The sequence below is a fragment of the Ranitomeya imitator genome, chromosome 5 (genome assembly GCF_032444005.1).
Source record: "Ranitomeya imitator isolate aRanImi1 chromosome 5, aRanImi1.pri, whole genome shotgun sequence".
NCBI classification, from domain to species: Eukaryota; Metazoa; Chordata; class Amphibia; order Anura; family Dendrobatidae; genus Ranitomeya; species Ranitomeya imitator.
In genome coordinates this window covers 120,791,877-120,812,579 of record NC_091286.1, presented here as the reverse complement: position 1 = coordinate 120,812,579, position 20,703 = coordinate 120,791,877, and the positions used below count along the sequence as shown (strand labels likewise).

Below are 20,703 nucleotides of genomic sequence, written 5' to 3'. Positions count from 1 at the left end.
CCGGATCGATGATGAGTGTTAGTCACCCCTGACATGCCTTTGACAGTACTCCCTATTCAACGAGTGGCCTCCAGACTCTCGGGACTCAGGTTCTCAGGATGAGAGGCTTCGAATGAATGAACCAGTCTAGGAGCATTCACCTCTGATGCTGAAACCCACATCCTCTCTTCTGGACCAGAATGCAGGGAACGACGCTGAAAAGGATAATCAACAATCCTCGAAATCTAGAACTCCAAATTATCATCAACAATGACTGGGGAAGGCGGCAGAGGAGAGCACTCAAGAAGATCAAATCAACATACTTCTTGAGCAGAGACCTGTGGAACACATTGTGGATTTTAAGAGCCTGGGGTAACTCAAGACAAAAAGCTGCAGGGTTAATGACTGCAGTGATTTTCTAGGGGCCAATAAACTTAGGTCCCAGTTTCCAGGAAGAAATCTTCAACGTGATATTCCTGGTAGCCAACCATACAAAAGTCATTCACACTTAGGTCCAGACCTGACAAGCGTTTTCTGTCTCCTATGACCTTCAAATTACTCTGAACCCCCCACCACACTGAAGAGAGTGACGAAGCAAAACGCTCCTCCTCAGCAATGCCCGAAGCCCCTCCCCCACTAGAAATACCAAACTATAGATGGAAACCGTATGCATCAAAGAATGATGACCTGTCATTAGACTCTTGGCAATGATTACTAATAGCAAACTCGGCTTGTCCATTTGACAGAATATGGAAAGCAGATGAAAAGGACAGCTGCACCCCCAGTCGAGTACATAACGCCTTCCAGAACTTAGAAACAAATTAGGTCCTCCAATCTGACGCCACATTGGAGGGAATCCCGTGAAGCCTCACGATCTCATTAACAAAAACCTGAGCAAGAGTCCTGGCATTCGGAAGTGGCGGTAAAGTGATGAAATGCACTATCTTACTGCACCTATCCACAACCACCAGAACCACAGTTTTGCCTGCCGATACCAGTAGATCAGTAAAAAAAATCCATGGACAAGTGTGTCCATGGTCTCCTAAGATTGGGCAGTGGAAGAAGAAGACCATACGAACTGGTTTGCGATACTTTAGAACGTGTGCAAGCACTGCAAGCAGAGGCCTCCCAACCACATCCCAATGCAACCCCAGCCACCAAAAGCAATGAGAACGGAGGTCTGCGTTTACCTTACCACCTGGATGACCAGCAAGTACAGAGTTATGATGTTCCCTAATTACTTCACGGTGCAAATCAGACAGTACCAATAACTTTCCCGGACGAGCAGGAGGCAGGGGTATCCCCCTGAGCCTCCAACACTTCATTCTCCAGGTCAGGATATAAGGCCAAGATGACTACACCCATCAGCAAAATTGGGCAGGGTCCTCACGGTCACCACCACCAGGGAATCTCTGGGGCAAAGCATTCGGCCTTGGTGTGTTTATCTCCTGGATGAAAAGTGACCACAAAATTGAAGCTAATAAAGAACAGGGACCACCTAGCTTGTCTAGGGTTGAGATGTGTAGTCGTTTGAAGATATGACAGGTTCTTTCCCTTTCCAACCAATGTCGCCACTCCTCGCATGCAAATTTAATTGCCAAAAGCTCCCTATTAACCACTTCATACTTTCTCTCACCCGTGGATAATTTTTTGGAAAAGAAGGCGCACGGATGCCATTTACCCGGGTACGGACCCTGAGACAGCACAGCCCCAATCCCCACCTCCAACGCATCCACTTCTACAACAAAAGGCTGAGAAAAATCAGGTTGACTGAGTATAGGTGCAGTGTCAAAACAACTCTTTAAGCAGGAAAAAGCCTGCTGACCATCATCCGACCATTTCGAAAAATCAGACCCCTTCCTTGTTATGTCAGTAGGAGGTTTCACCATTGCCGAATAATTTTGAATAAACTTCCCGTAAAAATTAGTAAAACCCAAAAAGTGCTGTATTGCCTTTAGGTACTCGGGACGTTCCCAATCAAGTACAGCACGAACCTTTTCCAGATCCATCTGAAAATCAGAAGATGACAATAGGTACCCCAAAAACTGCACCTCCTGGACGTCAAAAATACATTTCTCTAGTTTGACGTAAAGCTTGGTATCCTTTAATATCTGAAGCACCTGTTTAACATGCCCCCGATGTCTCTCCAAATCATCTGAATAAACCAAAATATCATCCTGATAAACCACTACAAACCTGCCCACCAAATGAAGTAGAATATCAATAATGAAATGCTGGAACACCGCTGGTTCATTGGTCAGACCGAAAATCATAACCAGACTCTCGAAATGTCCCTCAGGGGTATTGAATGCCATTTTCTATTCATCCCCTTCCCTGATTCAAGCCAGGAGAAAATGTTAGCTCCCACCACCTGATTGAATAAATCAGGAATCAGAGGAGGAGGATATGGATCTCGGATAGTAATTAGATTCAATTCCCAGAAATCTAAACAGGGATGGAGACCACCATCTTTCTTTTTCACGAAAAAGACCTCTGCCTCCATGGGCAAATATGAAGGTCTGATATGTCCCTTCTCAAGACTCAGGAATAAAATCTTTCATGACTTGTCTTTCAGGTCCGGACAGATTAAACAGTGTGGACTTGAGTAGTTTAGCCCCGGGCATCAGATACCACAAAAAAATGGGAAAACTTATTGACTCGAGTATAAGCAGGGTATGCATTGTCCCCTCATCCCTATACTGGTAGGTATGGCCTCCTCATCCCCATTGTGGTATGCATGGCCTCCTAATCCCTAACCTGGTATGCACTGCCTACTCACCCCCATCCTTGTATGCATGGCCCCCTCATCCCTATCCTGGTATGTATGGCTCCTCATCTCTATCCTGGTCTGCACGGCTCCTCATCTCTATCCCGGTATACATGGCTTCTCATCCCTATCGTATGCATGGATCTTCATCCCCATCCTGGTATACATGGCTCCTCATCCCCATTCTGGTATGCATGGCTCCTCATCCCTATCCTGGTCTGCATGGCTCTTCTTCCCTATCCTGGTCTGCATGGCTCTTCTTCCCTATCCTGGTCTGCATGGCTCTTCATCCCTGTCCCTATCCTTGTATGCATGGCTCTTCATCCCTGTCCCTATCCTGGTATGCATGGCTCCTCATCCCTATCCTTGTTTGCATGACTCCCACCAGATAAACATTGAAAAAGAATAAACCATCCTACTTACCATCCCTGCGCTCCCACGCAGCGTCTTGTTCTGATGCCAGCAGCAGTGGGGTGATCTTGAGTGCCAGCTACTTAAGGGAATGAATATTCACTGCCATCCACGCCATTGATTAGGGTTAGGGTTGGGATCGGGCTAAAATTTAGATTATGAGCCCCAACGGGGACAGCGATGATAATGTGTGCAACCTATAAAGCGCTGCAGAATATGTTAGCGCTATATAAAAATAAAGATTATTATTAAAGATTATTAAAATTAGTCTTGGTCTGAAGATAGGGATGGAGCTAGGGTTAGTGTTGGGCTAAAGTTAGGGTTGAGCTAAAGTTAGGGTTGGGCTAAAGTTAGGCTTGTGGTTATGGTTGGGATTACAGTTAGGGTTGGGTTCAGGGTTAGGGGGGTGTCATGGTTGTAATTAGGGCTGGGATAAGGGTTAGGGGTGTGTTGGGGTTAGAGTTGGAGTTAGAATTGAGGGGTTCCACTGTTTAGGTACATCGGGTCTCCAAATGCGACATGGTGCCGCCATTGATTCCAGCTAATTTTGCTTTCAAAAAGTCAAATGATGCTCTCTCCCTTCTGAGCCCTGCCATGCACTCAAATAGTGGCTTTCCCCCACATTTTGGGGTTATTGGCTTACTCAGGAGAAATTGCATAAAAAAATTTATAGTCCATTTTCTCCTGTTACTCTTGTAAAAATAAAACAAATTTGGTTTCAAAGTACATTTTTTGTGAAAAAAGTAAAATGTTATTTTTTTCCTTCCACATTGCTTTAGTTCTCGTGAAGCACCTGAAGGGTTAATAAACTTTTTGAATGGTGTCACTTTTGGATATTTTGTGTTATACTGACCCACGCAAACTCACTTCAAATGTGAGATGGTCCCGATGAAAATGGTTTTGTAAATTTTGTTGGAAAAATGAGAAATCTCTGGTCAACTTTTAACCCTTATAACGTCCTAACAGAAAAAAAGAAGTATGTTTCCAAAATTGTGCTTGTGTAACGTTGACATGTGGGAAATGTTATTTATTAACCATTTTGTGTGACACCACTCTCTGATTTACCGTATTTTTCAGACTATAAGACGCACCCCAAATTTTCAGAAGGAAAATTGGGGGGAAAAAATGAATGCGTCAAATGGGGTTCTGTCTTAGTCCTGAATTTAGCTTACCCAGGGGAAGATCGGCAGCGCTGGTGGAGCGGAGTCACAAGGGTTTTTTTGTGGTCCTGCAATGATATGACCCAGACTGGTGTACAGGCTCGGCGGTGCAGTGGGCTACAGAGACATTTTGTGAAAGTTCAGAGCCCTCCTCACTTCTATTGCCTCGATGCTGTGGCCTCTGGGAAATGGCCGCTGGAGGCAGTGCATGTGCAGATTGAGATCTCGGCAATGAAATGTGAGCCGAGATCTCCATCTGCACATGCGCCACCTCCGGGAAAATGGCCATTTTCCTGGAGGCCAGATTGATTCCCCAGGCGCAGATTGAGATCTCGGCAATGAGATCAGGAGACGAGATCTCGGAGCTGAGATCTCAATCTACGCATGCGCCACCTCTGGCGGCCATTTTCCTGGAGGCCACAGTATCAAGGCAATAGAAGTGCGGGGGCTTCAGGCTTGCACAAAATGTCACTGGAGCCCCTCGCACCACCGAGCACCGCCGAACCTACCGCATCAGGCTGGGATGGAAGCGAGATCATCGCTCTGCAGCATCGGACATGACTAACATGAAGTACAATATGTCACAAAAAAACAATCTCAGAATCAGTAGGGATATGTTGAAACATTCCAGAGCTATAACTTCATAAAGTGACAGTGGTCAGAATTGTAAAAATTGGCTTGGTCATTAAGTACCAAATTAGCTCTGTCACTAAGGGTTAAAACATAAATTATTTGTGGTTTATCACATCTTTGGGAAGCTGTTCAATTTTTCTAGCCATATACAGCCATACACTAAATCCTGCCTACTTATTGTCGATCAAGGAATCACTACTTCACCTGACAAAAGTGAAGTAAAACAAAAGATCCTCAAAAGCTAGACATCATGCAGTGATCCAATGAAATTCAGGAACAAATGAGAACCGTAGTTGAGATCTATCAGTCTAGAAAAAGGTTATAAAGACATTTCTAAAGCTTTGGGACAACAACAAACTACAGTGAGAGCCATTATCCAGAAATCTTGAAAACATTGAAGTGTTCAACCTTCCCAGGAGTGGCCGACCAACCAAAATTACCTGAAGAGCGCAGTGACAACTCCTCCAATAGGTCACAAAAGACCTCACAACAAAATCCAAATAACTGCAGGCCTCAGTTGCCTCAGTTAAGGTCAGTGTTCTTAACTCCACCTTAAGAAAGAGACTGGGCAAAAATGGCCTGCATGCAGAGTTTCAAGACGAAATCCACTGCTGAGCAAAAAGAACGTAAACTCTCATCTCAGTTTTGCCAGAAAACATCTTCCTGATCGCCAAGACTTTTGGAAGAATACTCTGTTGACTGATGAGACAAAGTTAAACTTTTTGGAAGATGTACAGTATGTCCTGTAACATCTGGCATACTATCACAGCATTTCAGAAAAGGAACAGCATACCAACAGTAAAATGTGGTGGTAGTGTGATTGTCGGGGCTGTTTGGCTGCTTTAGGACCTGGAAGGCTTGCTGTGGTAAATGGAACCATGAATTCTGCTGTCTACCAAAAGTCTGAAGGAGAATGTCCAGCCATCTGTTTCTGACCTCAAGCTGAAGGGTACTTGGGTTATGCAGCAGGACAATGCTCCAAAACACATCTGCATGTCCACCTCTGGATGGCTTTAAGAAAAACAAAATTAAGACTTTGGAGTGGCTTAGGTCAAAGTCCTGAGCTTAATCCGATTGATATGCTGTGGCATGACTTTAAAAAGGCGCTTCATTCTCGAACAATTCTGCAATGATGAGTGGGCCAAAATTCCTCTAGAAAGTTGTGAAAGAACTTTTGTCAGTTATCGCAAACGCTTGATTGCAGTTGATGCTGCTAAAGATAACCCAACCAGTTTTTAGGTTTAGGGGGTAATCATTTTTTCGCACAGTGTCTGTAGGTTTGTTTTTTCCCCCCTAATAATAAAGAGCTTAATTTATGAACTGCATTTTGTGTTTGCTTGTGTTACCATTGTCTAATATTTAAATTTGTTTGGTGATCTGAAACATTTAAGGCTAGGTTCACATTACGTTATGTGAACCTGTTTAACGGACTACGTTACACCGCAGCATAACACGGTGTAACGTAGTCCGTTAATGGCGCCATTGTTTGTAATGGCGAACACATCGCTAGCGCACGCCCACATTGGCGCGTGCAGCGTTCGCGGTCCGTTCCTCGCTAGCGCAGATCGGGGATCTGCGCTAGCGGGAACGGCAAACGCGATCCCTTTTGGGACATTGCGTTAGCGCAGTCCGTAGCGCTATGTGCTAAAAGGACTGCCCTAACGCAATGTGAACCTAGCCTAAGTGTGACAAACATGCAAAAGAATAGGAAATCAGAAAGGAGGCTAACACTTTTTCACACAACTCTATGTGTAAACTTGGAGACGAACGTGGATATAAAACCTGTGCTGCCAAGGATTCAATACATGATAGGAAATTACCGGTAGATGTGGTATGGAAACTACATCCATACCACATCTGGTTTCCTGTCGTATATTGGATCCTCGGCTGCGCAGGTTTTTTACACACTTTTATCTCTAAGTTTGCTTACTATCTGTTTGGTGGATCTGCAGCTGCCGTCTTTGTTTAAAAGCTAACAAAGGGATTGTGACTTTTAACATTAACATAAAATGGATTAGAATGTCAAGAGTGTTGACGTTCTCTTCCATTTTACATAAAAGTTATTAAAAAAAATACTTTACATTGAATATCACATTAGGTATCCAATTGTAGGCACTCTATTGGTCTATGCAGTAGTGAGACTCTCATTACAGGATATCTACTTCAGTTATCATTCACAAAATATTCATTTTTTTTATTCTAGAACTATTTGGCACTCAGAAAAGGAAATGAGTAAATGGCTAAAATGTAAAGTCACTTTTTCCTTTCCGTAACATCACATCATTTCCTACATCCTTTTGTGCTCTTTAACCTGTGGTAGGACCAGACAATGCACTTGAAGAAAAGACATAGTGATTTTCCATCAGTTGAATTTAATTTAGCATTCTTTCCCGCAGGATCGCAAAGCTCATCAGACTTTCAGCTCCAAACAATTCTCAATCTATGAAATGTGTTGCTGAGAAGAATACGTATTATTAGAACAGGGATGGGCTGGTTGAGCATCATGTCAGATACAGTTCAGCAATATCTGGAATGCATAGTCTGCCCATCCCTGTAAATGCATGATATAACGTTATAATAGTTCAATCAATTCTTAGTGTTACAGATTCGGACCAAATTGATGGCACCTTTCTGTTAAAGCAAGAAAAACCCACAATGGTAACTGGAATGACTCAAAACTACCAAAAGTAATTTTTCAATTAAATTTATTGAGTTTCAACCTATGAAAATTAGACGTTACTTTTGAATTGTGGTTCAATAGAAAAAAAAATTAAGAAGACAAACTAATGAAAATTTTCTGGTCAAAATAATGACACTCTTAACATTTTGTTGCACAACTTTTTGAAGCAATCAGTGCAAGTGCTTTCTGTAAGTGAGACTTCTGCACCTGCCCACACCTAGTTTGGCCCACTCCTCGTTAGCAAACCGCTCCAATTGTCTCATGTTTGAAGGGTGCCTTCTACAGACAGTATATTTCAGCTCCTTCTACACAGGTTTTAGGTCAGGGCTCATATAAGACCACTTCAGAATAGTCCAATTCTTTACTCGTAGCTTCTTGAATGTTTTAGCTTTGTTTTAGGTCATTATCATGTTGGATTACCCACGACCAAGCTTACTGACACCGGTCAGCACATTTCTTTGCTCCAGAAAGCCTTGATTGTCTTGAGATTTCATTGTACCTTGCACAGATTCAAGACACCCTGTGCCACATGGAACAAAGCAGCCCCCAAAAAACAGCTGAAACTCCTCAATGTCCAACAGTAGAAATATGGAGGGGGCTTGGTTCTTTTAGTTATGCTTCATTTTTGTATTTATGAACATAGAGTGGATGTGACTTGTCAAAAAATGTAGTTTTATCTTTTGTGTCGAAAGGACATTCTACTAGAAGCTTTGTGTCTTGTCAATATACATTTGGGCAAATTCCAGTCTCACTTTTTTATGATTTGCTTTCAACGGTGGTTTCCTCAGGCATCTTCCATTAAGTCTGCTTTGCCAATATAGCGATGGATGGTGCGATCTGAGACTGATATACCTTGACCCAAAGGCAAAAACAGGGTGCACTACTAAGTACCCTTAAATATAAGACACAATCTGAATCTGGGTGCTACAAATGCATGGAGAGGGGAAATGGAAATAGAGAACAGAACCAATACATATAGATGTGCACACCAGAGTATACCTTGACCTTGAAATTCACCTCTTATCTCTGGAACTGTTCTGGACTGTTTGCCAATCGCATTATCCATCACTTCAGTTTGTCATGAATTTTCCTCTTTCGGCCACATCCAAGGTGTTGTCTACAGTAGCATCTTAAACTTCTGAATAATATGTGCTACTGTAGTAACAGAAACATCAGGCTGTTTGGAGATGGTCTTATAGCCTTTACCATTAACATGTTTGTCTATAATTTTCTTTCTAATCTCCTGAGATAACTTTCTAGCGTTCTTTGGTACATGTTCAATGTGGTACGCCATGATACCAAACAGCACAGTAACTACTTTTCGCCCTGTAAACAGGCAGACTGACTGATTACAAGTTTGTAGATACCTGTGATGCTAATTACAGGACAAACCTTAGTTTCACATGTCTGTGTGGTCAAATTATTTTTAATCTTTTCTAGAGGAACAATCATTTTTGTCCAGGCGATTTTCATTATTTTTTTTTTCATTTTCTGTTTAACCAGAAATCAAAAGCGGTGTATGATTTTCATTAGTTGATGTTTATTACATATTTTTTTACATTTAAATGACTTTTGTCTGTTTCTAGTTATTTCAGTGACCATTGTCAGTTTTTCTTACTTTAAGGCCTCTTTCACAGTCTTTTTAGATCCGTCGCAATCCGTCGTTATGGGCAAAAAACAAATCCTGCAAATGTGCTTGCAGGATGCATTTTTTGCCAATAGACTTGTATTAGCGATGGATCGCGACGGATGGGCACACGTCGCGTCCGTCGTGCGACGGATCCGTTGTGTTTTGGCGGACGCGACGCACAAAAAAAGTTCAATGTAACTTTTTTTTGTGCATCGCGTCCGCCATTTTCGACCGCACATGCGCAGCCAAAACTCCGCCCCCTCCTCCCCGGACTGCAGAATGGGCAGCGGATGTGTTGAAAAACTGCATCCGCTGCCCATGTCGTGCAGTAATTTCACAACGTCCATCGGTCGCATTGCGACAGGCCCGTAGCGACAGAAATGTGAAAGAGGCCTAACAGAAGGATATCAACAATTTTCGCTATCTGAAGTAGTAAGCAATTTCATATCATACTTGCCATAAAACTTTAATGATGAGACTAAACAATTTTTTTTTTAGTTTTTAGGCTTGGTAGCTGAAGATGATAGTCATAATAATATAATAATAATAATTTTTATTTATATAGCTACAACATATTCCGCAGCGCTTTACAAATTATAGAGGGGACTTGTACAGACAATAGACATTACAGCATAACAGAAATACAGTTCAAAACAGATACCAGGAGGAGTGAGGGCCCTGCTCGCAAGCTTACAAACTATGGGGAAAAGGGGAGACACGAGAGGTGGATGGTAACAATTGCTTTAGTCATAGGAATACATTGCCTTAAAGTGGTTCTTTCATTAATTTTTCATGCGTCTCTTGTGCACCTAATACCAATAACTTTTTGTAGCAAATGTTTTTGAGTAGCCCTACCCTTACAGTTAATACATTTTGGCTAAATTTATATTTAACCTGTACGAAGTCTGAATAATACACAATAAAGGGAGTAGTATTGAGACACACCTCTTATTCAGTTAATTTGGGTTTGTCATCCAGCCCTATTGCAGTAGGCATCTAGCCATACAGTCTGCTTTTATAAACATTTGTGAAAGAATGGGTTGTTCTAAAGAAATGACTGAATTCGAGTGTGGTGCTGTAATAGGATGCCACTATTGCAACAAGTCAGTTCATGAATTTTCCTCCCTCCTAAGAATTCCACAATCAGCTGAGAGTGGTAGAATCAAGAAAAGTTCAAGTGCTTAGGATCCAGAGCAACTCAGCCACGAAGTGTCAGACCATGTAAAGTAACAAACTGGGTGATTGATTTCTGAGGGTCGTAATGCATGCAAATTTCCAACTCTCTACTGACTTAATAATTGCAAAGTTCCAAATCTCTTATGGCATTAACTTCAGCATAATATACTTTGAGCAGCATAAAAAAGAAAAAACAAATCCTGAATTGCTGATTTTTGTTCAATCTACTTCCCAAAAATCAGAATAGATAGTGATCAAAAAATGTTATAAGACTGAAAATGGCACCAATAAAAACGTCACCTCGTCCCTCAAAAAACAAGTTCACACATGACTGTTGGCACAAACATAGAAAAATTATATCTGTCAAAATATGGCAATGCAAAAACTTTTTTTTTTTTTAAAGGCTGTATGATAGAAGGCAAAAATAAAAAAGATATAAATCATATGTCATGCCAGTGAAATGCGAGTGTGCGATTTTTTTTTTTCTCACCCAACATCCGTATGACATCCGTATGCAATGCGTTTTTAGCATAATCTTTTACATACTATAATACTGTAGGTACCTTAAAGCTAGTTTACAAACATAATAAAGTAACCTTATATAAAAATATAGATACAGTAGATGATATAAATATATTAGATATATGATATAGATAATAAATACAGCATATACTCGAGTATAAGTCAATCCGAGTATAAGCCAAGGCACCTAATTTTACCATAAAAAACTGGGAAAACTTACTGACTCGGGTATAAGCCGAGTATGCATTGTCCCCTCTTCCCTGTCCTGGTAAGCATGGCTCCCCATTCTTGTCCTGGTCTGCATCGCTCCTCATCCCCATCCTTGTATTCATGGCTCCTCATTCCTATCCTGGTCTGCATGGATCCTCATCTCTATCCTGGTCTGTATGGCTCCTCATCCCTTTCCTTGTATGCATGGCTCCTTAACCCTATTCTTGTACGCATGGCCCCCATCAAAAAACATAAAAAAAAATATCCTGTTTACCTTCCCTGCGCTCCCTTGCAGTGTCTTGTTCCGGTGCCAGCAGCTGATTTATGCTTGTAGGCAGTGCATGGCAGGGACGTCATGCGTTCCTTACAAGCAGAACACAGCTGCTGGAATACTCACTGCTCTCCACACCGGGACTATGTGCGTGGAGGACAGTAAGTATTCATTGCTATTTAGTAGCATGCACAGTGTCAGCCGCAGCTGCTGTATTCCGGCAGCGCCCAGGCAATCACACTAAAGGGTGTTTAGCCTTATTTAACCTAATAAATAAATGATTAAAAAAAATAACTTGGGGTCCCCCCCTGGAAGTCAGTTTCGATGTTATCAGTGTCCGTGTGTGTCTTTCCTGTGTTCGTGTGCGTTATCCATGTGACACGTACTGGAATACAATGCAGAATAGAAATAACAGATGTTAAGGTGGTAGGTGTGCAAAGGTAGAGATAGATAGATATCCATGAGATTTTTAATAATTTTAATAATTACTTAGCGTGTGTAGTTTACTGTACTTGTATTAAGTAGATATGAGAGAACCTTTTAAAGTTCGGTTCAGCTGTGATCAGCGAACGTCCCTATGTTTGCCGAACAGTTCACTGAACATTTCTGAACCTCATTGAATTCAATGGGAGGCAAACCCAAACATATAGGCAACACCTTCAGGAGGGCCCAAAAGCTGCCAAAACAGCTCAAATTAGGGGCAGACACCAGGAAAAGTGGCTCTGGACTGATACTAATAGACTGGCCCCGTCCCAGACTAAAAACATCAGTTCTCAGCTGCCCCAGAAATGGTGCATCCATAAGATGCTCCAAATCTGGCACTTAGCCTAGCCTTTCCCACTTGCCCTGGTGCAGTGACAAGTGGGGTGATAGATGGGTGGGTTGTCAGGTCACATCAGGCCTAGAGATTAGTAATGGACAGGCTTCTATAAGACGGCCAAATAACCCCCTAGTCAAACTGTGAAAAAATAGCACCCAGAATAAAGTCATTTATGTGAAATAATGACACATTCCTTTATTAAATAACCAAAAACACATATGGTCATTTCAATGCCCAATCCACTGAAGCCAATGTCCCCTGTAAATGGATTAAAATAATACTTTTTCTCTGATTGTTCCACTCATGGTTTAGATTAAGTCTTACAAATACTGAGGTAAAAAACAAAAATACTCAGTGTGTGCACATGGCCTAAAATGGGTTACTTGTATTTTTTCTAAAACTCATTGTGGGAATGTAGCTTTAGGCCACATTCACACTATCAGTATTTGGTGATTTTTTTTTACCTCAGTATTTGTAAGCCAAAACCAGGAGTGGAACAGAGGAAACGTATAAGAGAAACACACCACCACTTCTGCATTTTTTACCCACTCTTTGTTTTGGCTTATAAATACTGATGTAAAAAAGATATGTGGAAAATCCTCAGGTAAAAAATAAACTACAATGCATATAATTCACATATGACTATCCAAGTAAAATGCCATGAATGATCAAAAACAAAGCAGTTTTTTTTTAAGACATGACACACCAAGAAGAGACAAAAACCACAGTGTCAAAAAACGCGATCAAGACTAGAGGTGGGCGAACCCGAACAGTAAAGTTCGGCATCCGTACCGAACACCTACTGATCGGGCATGGACACCGAACATGGACTTCATCAGGAAGTCCGTGTTGTTTGGCTGCCCGAAAATTGGGTGTTTGTCACTCTGTCATATGCATAGTATCTAACACTGTCCAGGTAGTATATAGCAGCCATGCGGTATCTAACACAGCCCACATAGTATTTAGCAGTGTGGGCACCATATCCCTGTTAAAAAAATAATGAAAATAAAAAATAGTTATATACTCACCCGACGGGATCCAGCGTAGATCCAGCGAACCTCTGACGATGCACGCGCGGCTGCCGCCATCTTGCGTTCCCAGGATACATTGCGAAATTACCCAGATCACTTAGCGGTCTCGCGAGACCGCTAAGTCTTCTGGGTAATTTTGCAATGCATCTCTGGGAGCGGAAGCTGGCGGAAGGCGCATCGTCGGACTACGGAAGGTGAGAATAGCAGGTTTTTTGTTTTTTTATTATTTTTAACATTAGATCTTTTTACTATTGATGCTGCATAGGCAGCATCAATAGTAAAAACTTGGTCACACATGGTTAATAGTGGCGGTAACGGAGTGAGTTACCCACGGCATAACACGGTCCGTTACCGCTGGCATTAACCCTGTGGGAGCGGTGACTGGAGGGGAGTATGGAGTGGGCGCTGACTGCGGGGAGTATGGAGCGGGCGCTGGGCACTGACTGCAGGGAGTATGGAGCGGGCACTGACTGTGGGGAGTATGGAGCGGGCACTGACTGCAGGGAGTATGGAGCAGGCACTGACTGCGGGGAGTATGGAGCGGGCGCCGGGCACTGACTGCGGGGAGTATGGAGCGGGCACTGACTGCGGGGAGTATGGAGCTTGCACTGACTGCGGGGAGTATGGAGCGGGCGCCAGGCACTGACTGCAGGGGAGTAGGGAGGAACTAATCGGACTGTGGCCGTCGCTGATTGGTCGCGGAAGCCATGACAGGCAGCTGGCAAGACCAATCAGCGACTTGGATTCCATGACAGACAGAGGCCGCGACCAATGAATATCTGTGACAGAAGGACAGACAGACAGAAAGACGGAAGTGACCCTTAGACAATTATATAGAAGATAATTTAAAAAAACGGCATGGGGTACCCACATTTTTGGCTACCAGCCTTGCTAAAGCAGACAGCTGGTGGCTGGTATTCTCAGGCTGGTAAGTGGCCATGGTTATTGGTTCCCCAGCCTAAAAATAGCAGCCCACAGCTGCCCAGAAAAGGCACGTCTATTAGATGCGCCAATTCTGGTGCTTTGCCCGGCTCTTCCCTCGTGCCTTGTAGCGGTGGCAAGTGGGGTTCATATTTGTGGGGTTGATGTCTCCTTTATTGTCTATTAGACACCTATCCATTACTAATCCTATAGTGGGGTTCATACTTGTGGGGTTGATGTCACCTTTATTGTCTATTAGACACTTATCCATTACTAATCCTATAGTGGGGTTCATATTTGTGGGGTTGATGTCACCTTTATTGTCTTTTAGACACCTATCCATTACTAATCCTATAGTGGGGTTCATATTTGTGGGGTTGATGTCTCCTTTATTGTCTATTAGACACCTATCCATTACTAATCCTATAGTGGGGTTCATATTTGTGGGGTTGATGTCACCTTTATTGTCTACTACCTGAAGAGCCCGGCGTTGCCTGTTGTGAATTCTGTGGCTGAGTTCACTTCTGTGGTCACAAGTGGTATTGCAGTCTCTGGGCTTCCTCCCTCAGGTGTTTTGGTGAGCTCGTTGGCTGCCTTGCTATTTAGCTCCACCTGAGTCTGTCTTCCTTGCTCCTTGTCAATGTTCCAGTGTTGGATCTGAGCTACTGCATCTTTCCTTGGGCCTGCTGCTCTGCTAGATAAGTGCTTCTAGTTTGTTTTCTGTTTTTTCTGTCCAGCTTGCTATTAACTTTTGCTGGAAGCTCTGAGAAGCAAAGGGGTGCACCGCCGTGCTGTTAGTTCGGCACGGTGGGTCTTTTTGCCCCTTTGCGTGGTTTTCGTTTAGGGTTTTTTGTAGACTGCATAGTTCTCTTTGCTATCCTCGCTCTGTCTAGAATATCGGGCCTCACTTTGCTGAATCTATTTCATTCCTACGTTTGTCTTTTCATCTTGCTAACAGTCATTATATGTGGGGGGCTGCCTATTCCTTTGGGGTATTTCTCTGAGGTAAGTCAGGCTTGTATTTCTATCTTCAGGCTAGTCAGCTCCTCAGGCAGTGCCGAGTTGCATAGGTAGTGATAGGCGCAATCCACTGCTGCTTATAGTTGTGTGAGGATAGATCAGGTACTGCAGTCTACAGAGATTCCACGTCTCAGAGCTCGTCCTATTGTTTTTGGTTATTGCCAGATCTCTGTATGTGCGCTGATTACTGCACGCTGTGTTGCCTGATTGCCAGCCATAACAGTTGCCTGGGCATAGTAAATATCTGTGGTTAGTTATAGCACCTCACTTCTCTTATTTTCCCATCACGCCTCTCATTTTCCCAATCACATGTTTCATTTTCCCCCTCACATCTCTCATTTTCCCCCTCACATCTCTCATTTTCTCCCTTACACCTCTCATTTTCTCCCTCACTCCTCTCATATCCCCCCTAACACTTGTCATTTCGACCTCACATCTGTCATTTTCCGATCACTCCACTATTTTCCCTCACTCCTCTCATTTTGCACTCACACCTTTTCATTTTCACCTCACACCTCTCATTTTCACCACAATATATACATGTTTGTCATCTCCCTTATATATAGTATACACCTGTATGTCATCTCCTGTATATAGTATATACCTGTATGTCATCTCCCCTGTATATAGTATATACCTGCTGTGTGTCATCTCCCCTGTATATAGTATATACCTGAATGTCATCTCCTCCTATGTATAGTATATACCTGTATGTCATCTTCTATATATAGTATATACCTGTATGTCATCTCCTCCTGTATATAGTATATACCTGTGTCATCTCCCCTGTATATAGTATATATCTGTGTGTCATCTCCTCCTGTATATAGTATATACCTGTATGTCATCTTCTGTATATAGCATATACCTGTATGTCATCTCCTCCTGTATATAGTATATACCTGTAGGTCATCTGCTCCTGTATATAGTATATACCTGTGTGTCATCTCCTCCTGAATATAGTATATACCTGTATGTCATCTCCTCCTGTATATAGTATGTACCTGTATGTCATCTCCTCCTCTATATAGTATATACCTGTGTGTCATCTCTCCTGTATATAGTATATATCTGTGTGTCATCTCCCCTGTATATAGTATATACCTGTGTGTCATCTCCTCCTCTATTAGACCTCGTTCACACGTTATTTGCTCAGTATTTTTACCTCAGTATTTGTAAGCTAAATTGGCAGCCTGATAAATCCCCAGCCAACAGGAAGCCCTCCCCCTGGCAGTATATATTAGCTCACACATACACATAATAGACAGGTCATGTGACTGACAACTGTCGTATTTCCTATGTGGTACATTTGTTGCTCTTGTAGTTTGTCTGCTTATTAATCAGATTTTTATTTTTGAAGGATAATACCAGACTTGTGTGTGTTTTAGGGCGAGTTTTGTTTGTCAAGTTGTGTGTGTTGAGTTGCGTGTGGTGACATGCATGTAGCGACTTTTGTGAGATGAATTTTGTGTGGCAACATGCGTGTAGCAACTTTTTGTGTGTCGAGTTGCATGTGACAGGTTAGTGTAGCAAGTTGTGTGCAGCAAGTTTTGCGCATGGCGAGTTTTGCACACGGTGAGTTTTATGTGTGGTGCGTTTTGAGTATGTGCAAGTTTTGTGTGAGGCAACTTTTGCATGTGTTGCAACTTTTGTGCATGTGGCAATTTTTCCACGTGTGCAAGTTTTGCATGTGGCGAGTTTTCCATGAGGTGAGTTTTGCACTTGTGGCGAGTTTTGCGTGAGCCTAGTTTTTGCATGTGGCGAGTTTTGCGAGTGGCGAGTTTTGAGCGGCGACTTTTGTGTTTCGACTTTTATGTGGCGAGGTTGGTGTATGTGTGGTGAAATGTGTGCTGAGGGTTATATGTGTTCAAGCATGTGGTAGTGTGTGGCGCATTTTGTGTGTGTGTTCATATCCCCGTGTGTGGTGAGTATCCCATGTCGGGGCCCCACCTTAGCAACTGTACGGTATATACTCTTTGGCGCCATTGCTCTCTCTCTTTAAGTCCCCCTTGTTCACATCTGGCAGCTGTCAATTTTCCTCCAACACAACACTTTTCCTTTCACTTTTCCCCATTATGTAGATAGGGGCAAAATTGTTTGGTGAATTGGAAAGCGCAGGGTTAAAATTTCACCTCACAACATAGCCTATGACGCTCTCGGGGTCCAGACGTGTGACTGTGCAAAATTTTGTGGCTGTAGCTGCGACGGTGCAGATGCCAATCCCAGACATACACACACACACATACACACATACGCACATTCAGCTTTACATATTAGATTAGACACCTATCCATTACTAATCCTATAGTGGGGTTCATATTTGTGGGGTTGATGTCACCTTTATTGTCTATTAGACACCTATCCATTACTAATCCAATAGTTGTATGGTAAGTAAAGACACAGCCAGAATAAAGTATTTTATTAGAAATAAAACAAAACACACTTTTACTTTTTTATTTAAAAAATAAACACAGCTATACTCACCAAACACCTATTCCATGGAAGCCCTCGTTCTCCTGTAATAAACAAAAAATAAAAACCAACAATATCCCTCACCTATCTGTCCTTCTTTCCCACGCAGTAATCCATGTCTGGGGGAAAAATAGTTTTCAACCTAGACAGTGCCAAGATGCGACTGTCCAGGCTGGGAATCACTGGTGAATGAGCTGCTGCGAGTGCAGCCTCAGTGACCGGCGGTGACGTCATCGAGGTTACATCCTGTCACTGAGGCTGTGTTCCCAGCTGGACTGAACTGCGGTGACCTCGGTGAGATCCCTGCTAGCACCGTGAGAGTTTGAAGGAAATCTGTGACATTAAATATTCACCAAATACTCTTTGTTGGGAACAAAGCGTAAAAACTGGAGACATCAATAATGTCGACAAAACTATTTTTGGTGGCGGATCTCTTTAAGGGCTCGATCACATGGCCATTGATTCCCTCATGCGAGAGAATCGGGCCAATTATGTTAATGCCACTCGAATGAAACTCTGTCAGAGTTTGATCTGAGTCTCACCTTACTATGATGCGATGACAAAATCACAGCACAGGTGTGAAGATGGAGAACTTAATGTCTCCATCTCCTCCATTGTCTCTGTGTCCGCCGTAATCGAGCTTCACTTGGATGACATCCGAGTGCAGTTCAATGTTTCACACACCCCCACAGACTTTCTGAGTCGGCATTAGAAAAAAAACAAAAAACCCATCTGTGCATTGTCCCATAGGATAACATTTAGTCGAGTGTTATCCGATAAAACAAAAGCGATCCCTAAAGGGGTTATGCCATTTTTTAATAGAATATAGACATGTAGGGATATCCCCCACTTGGGAAGGCCTTTTATTACCTCAAAGAACTGCTGGAATTGGAGAACTTGGAACAACATATATATTACATGTCTAAAATTCATTTGACTGAGGGCCATGTAATACTGTGCAGCCACCCACAGATTCACCCAACAATAACAGCTGATCGCCAGAAGTTTCAGCTGCTTGGCCCACTCTGATCAGCTTGATGCCAGCGGGTCTGCATTTAGAAAGCAGAGTCTTGATGTGGACAGCCACTTTGAGGTCATAATTGGCCAGTTCCTTCATGGGTTAAATGGGAGACGTTAAAAGTTTATTTCCGAGCAGATCCAAGAGCTGCGATCCATACTTAAAATGAACAATATGTGGCAGTTTTCCGGTAGGACCAAGGAGGTTTGGGCACCTAGAGCGTTGCGGTCCTTTCATTAGCAGCATGGCGGTGTCATAACACAAGGCTTTACTGACGCGTCTGACAAGTCTCCTTTCGGTGTCAGAAAGTGACTAGATTTCCTTTTTAATGAAGGAAACTGCACTTGTAACTTATCCCTCTGGAAACATTAGACATTTGCATCAGTCTATAAGAAGACTTTCCATCCTTCCATCCGTAGTGATGCCTTTCTAAAGCAATCACGGATTCGTTTCGACTCTGACATGAATGTGCTCGAGATGGAGTCAGAAAATAAATCAGGAAAGGTCTAATAAGCTATTAGCGGTAGTCGCTGATTTCTGCCCCCGAACAGGTATAATGAACTACAGCTATATAATCCAGAAGGGGAACTTTTGCCAAGAGGTAGTGGATAAAAAAAAAATTGGACCCAGGCAGCTGCGTCACAAACAAGATTTGATCACTCCGGTCTATGGTGCCAGGAGATTTGAGACAGATGTTCTCAGACACGCCGCATGCCTAAAACATTTCCAGGGGACGGGCTCTAGTGAGAGAGAGGGGAAGAGAGTGACTTAATAACGGCAGAAACAGCTGGAGTAGGCGAGGAGACACAGGAGCCTATTCTCCCCTAGGTGTTCCGCCATCCTCACTGCCTTACATCTGCCTGTCAGAGCTGGCCGTGGAAGCTGTCATGCAGCGTGTTCGACTTTTCATTTTTTATACACTTTCACTCTCCCGGTGAATAAAGTGCAGCATTGTGATTACTAATCCCACTCTGGTGACTGTAAATGTGGTCTTGGAGTAGATCCCGGAGTCCTGCCTGCTAATCTTCCCACTCCTGGATACTGAGCAGAGATCACCGACGAGCTGCTTCACTTCTCCCTCATATTGGTCTTTTTAATACTTTTTTTTTTTTTTGTCCAGACTTGGGGAGGAAACCAATGGATACCAAGCTGATTTGTCTATTTTTCCTTTTTTCTGTGCCTCCTCTGGCAGTGGGGAACCAGACAGGGCGCATCAAGGTGGTCTTCACACCCAGCATTTGCAAAGTGACCTGTACCAAGGGGCGCTGTCATAACAACTGCGAGAAGGGGAACACGACCACGCTTATTAGTGAGAACGGTCACGCCGCCGACACGCTGACCTCCAGTAACTTCCGAGTAGGTAAGTGCAGATGTGATAGTTCTGTATTATTGCCGCCATGCTTTGATAGAAGACGGGGGGAGTGGCGCTCACTAAAATAGTCCGACTATAGATTATACTGATTATTTGGGTGGACTGTTAATCACTAACCCACTGCAAGTGCACAAAGTGTTGACACCTGTGCATGATTATATTTTCTCCCAGCAGTGTGACAACTATTGGGGTGGGAAATGCTTGCTTTTTGGCTTTATTCACGCATCAGTATTTTTTATCAATATGCCAGAACCAGGAATATGTCCAAAACACAGAACAGGTGGCAATTAGTGATGAGCGAATATACTCGTTACTCGAGATTTCCCGAGTACGCTCGGGTGACCTCCGAGTATTTTTTAGTGCTCGGAGATTTAGGCTATATTCACACTTTGCGGATTTTGCTGCGGATCCGCAGCAGTTTCCCATGAGTTTACATTTCAATGTAAACCTATGGGAAACAAAAAACGCTGTGCACATGCTGCAGAAAAATCCGCGCGGAAACGCTGCGGATTACATTCCGCAGCATGTCACTTCTTTTCTGCTGATTTTCAGCTGCTCCAATAGAAAACTGCAGTTGAAAATCCGCAGAAGAAAACGCAGTAAAAACCGC

General features: G+C 42.9%; 1 protein-coding gene across 2 annotated transcripts in view; it reads left to right on the top strand.

Annotated features, from left to right (window-relative positions):
• The window catches only part of LTBP1 (latent transforming growth factor beta binding protein 1), a 536,829-nt gene that overhangs the window by 249,376 nt on the left and 266,750 nt on the right, over window positions 1-20,703 (top strand). Inside the window, exon 5 of one of the 2 annotated variants that reach the window (XM_069769110.1) lies at window positions 19,914-20,081. The exons of the other annotated variant lie outside the window; for it this stretch is intronic. Within the exon in view, the coding sequence (XP_069625211.1) occupies window positions 19,914-20,081 (168 nt within the window). The remainder of the gene's footprint in view (window positions 1-19,913; window positions 20,082-20,703) is intronic. 2 annotated transcript variants of the gene reach the window in all.